We start from the raw sequence: 1,386 nt of genomic DNA, 5'->3' as shown, positions 1-1,386 counted from the left end.
AATTGAATGACTTTCTTACCACTACTCCAGCTGTTTTTGCTGACAAAGATATAGTTAAGACAATTTCATGAGGTGTTGTTTTATTGACCCTTCATGCTAAATCTGTATCTTCCAAATGTTTATTTGCATGCAGCTTTTAAGATACAGAATTCCTATTTTGTATTTGGACTACCTGTTCAGTCCCTCCCCCCTCACATACCTTCAGCATTTTTATCAAGTTGGAATCATTTGCTAACTACTCAGTGCATCATCGGATTGTTTTTTGTTTGTTTGTTTTGGTGCTCATAATTACTCCCTAGTTATATAAAGTTTTTGGTAGAAGGTGAATTGTAGTTCTACAAATCTTACAATCTCCCCAAAGTGTTGATATCTCTCTGATGTACACAGGTTGGTCAATTTTGGGCATATAAGGATCACTGGCAAGTGAACATTTGAAATAATTGAATAAATAAATATGACTACTGTGGCCAGAAAACTGGCTGCTGAAATACTCTTGCACTGTGAGATTCTTCATACTATAATGCGATTGGAACAATCAATACCACATCATATACTACATATTACCTCAAAATCTGTTACCTGCCTTTTGCATGAAACTTATAATTTTGATCATTAAATTATTTTGTGTGCAGAATGGCTGTCATTACATACTAATAAATTCCTGTTTACATCTTTCAATTGTAAGTTTTTTATTAGAGCAAACAAAAATCAATTATCTACCAGAAGCCTGAAAAACAACCAGCAACATGTCAGCCAGAGGTGGAAAGAAAAAAATGAGCAAAATATCACGCTCCAGCAGAGCAGGTGTTATTTTTCCAGTGGGAAGAATGATGCGGTACTTGAAGAAAGGAACATACAAGTATCGAATAGGAGTGGGTGCTCCTGTGTACATGGCAGCTGTCATAGAATATCTGGCAGGTAAGCGCATATTTCCATTACAATGATGAGTATGCTAAACAAGGTCCTTGTGTGGCATCTTGGGAAATTAGGCTGTACAACAGAGGAAGAGTCATTAAATTATTTGCAGTGTAAATGTTATTGAATTCTGGCCTTTAACAAAACAATGTGAATAGTATGAATACATTTGAGTATGTTTTATCTGTTTGTAATATGTTTTGTGCACTGCAAAATAGAAAGAACAGGTATTAATTACATATTTTTAGACATTACATCCATTTTTTTACTCAAAGGCAATATTTTTGGCCTATGAGAAGAAATACATTAAAAATGGTGCATGTTAAGGCCAGAAGAGAAAACCCATATGCATTATAGTTATTATGCAATAATAAAAACTGAGACTATCACTTGGGTGATAGAAGAGGGTAAGATTTAACTGGAGCTCACAAAGTACCGTATTTTTCGCTCTATAAGACGCACTTTTTCCCC

General features: G+C 34.7%; 1 protein-coding gene across 1 annotated transcript in view; it reads left to right on the top strand.

Moving 5' to 3' along the window:
* Positions 1-746: 746 nt before the first annotated feature.
* The window catches only part of LOC107285432 (core histone macro-H2A.2), a 19,366-nt gene continuing 18,726 nt past the window's right edge, over positions 747-1,386 (top strand). The window contains exon 1 of the mRNA XM_015813616.1: positions 747-918. Coding sequence (XP_015669102.1) covers positions 747-918 — 172 coding nt within the window. The remainder of the gene's footprint in view (positions 919-1,386) is intronic.

Source organism: Protobothrops mucrosquamatus, unplaced genomic scaffold (assembly GCF_001527695.2).
Source record: "Protobothrops mucrosquamatus isolate PMUCROS unplaced genomic scaffold, P.Mucros_1.0 scaffold175, whole genome shotgun sequence".
NCBI classification, from domain to species: domain Eukaryota; kingdom Metazoa; phylum Chordata; class Lepidosauria; order Squamata; family Viperidae; genus Protobothrops; species Protobothrops mucrosquamatus.
Note: the sequence above shows the minus strand (reverse complement) of the source record. Positions and strands in the feature narration are given on the sequence as shown.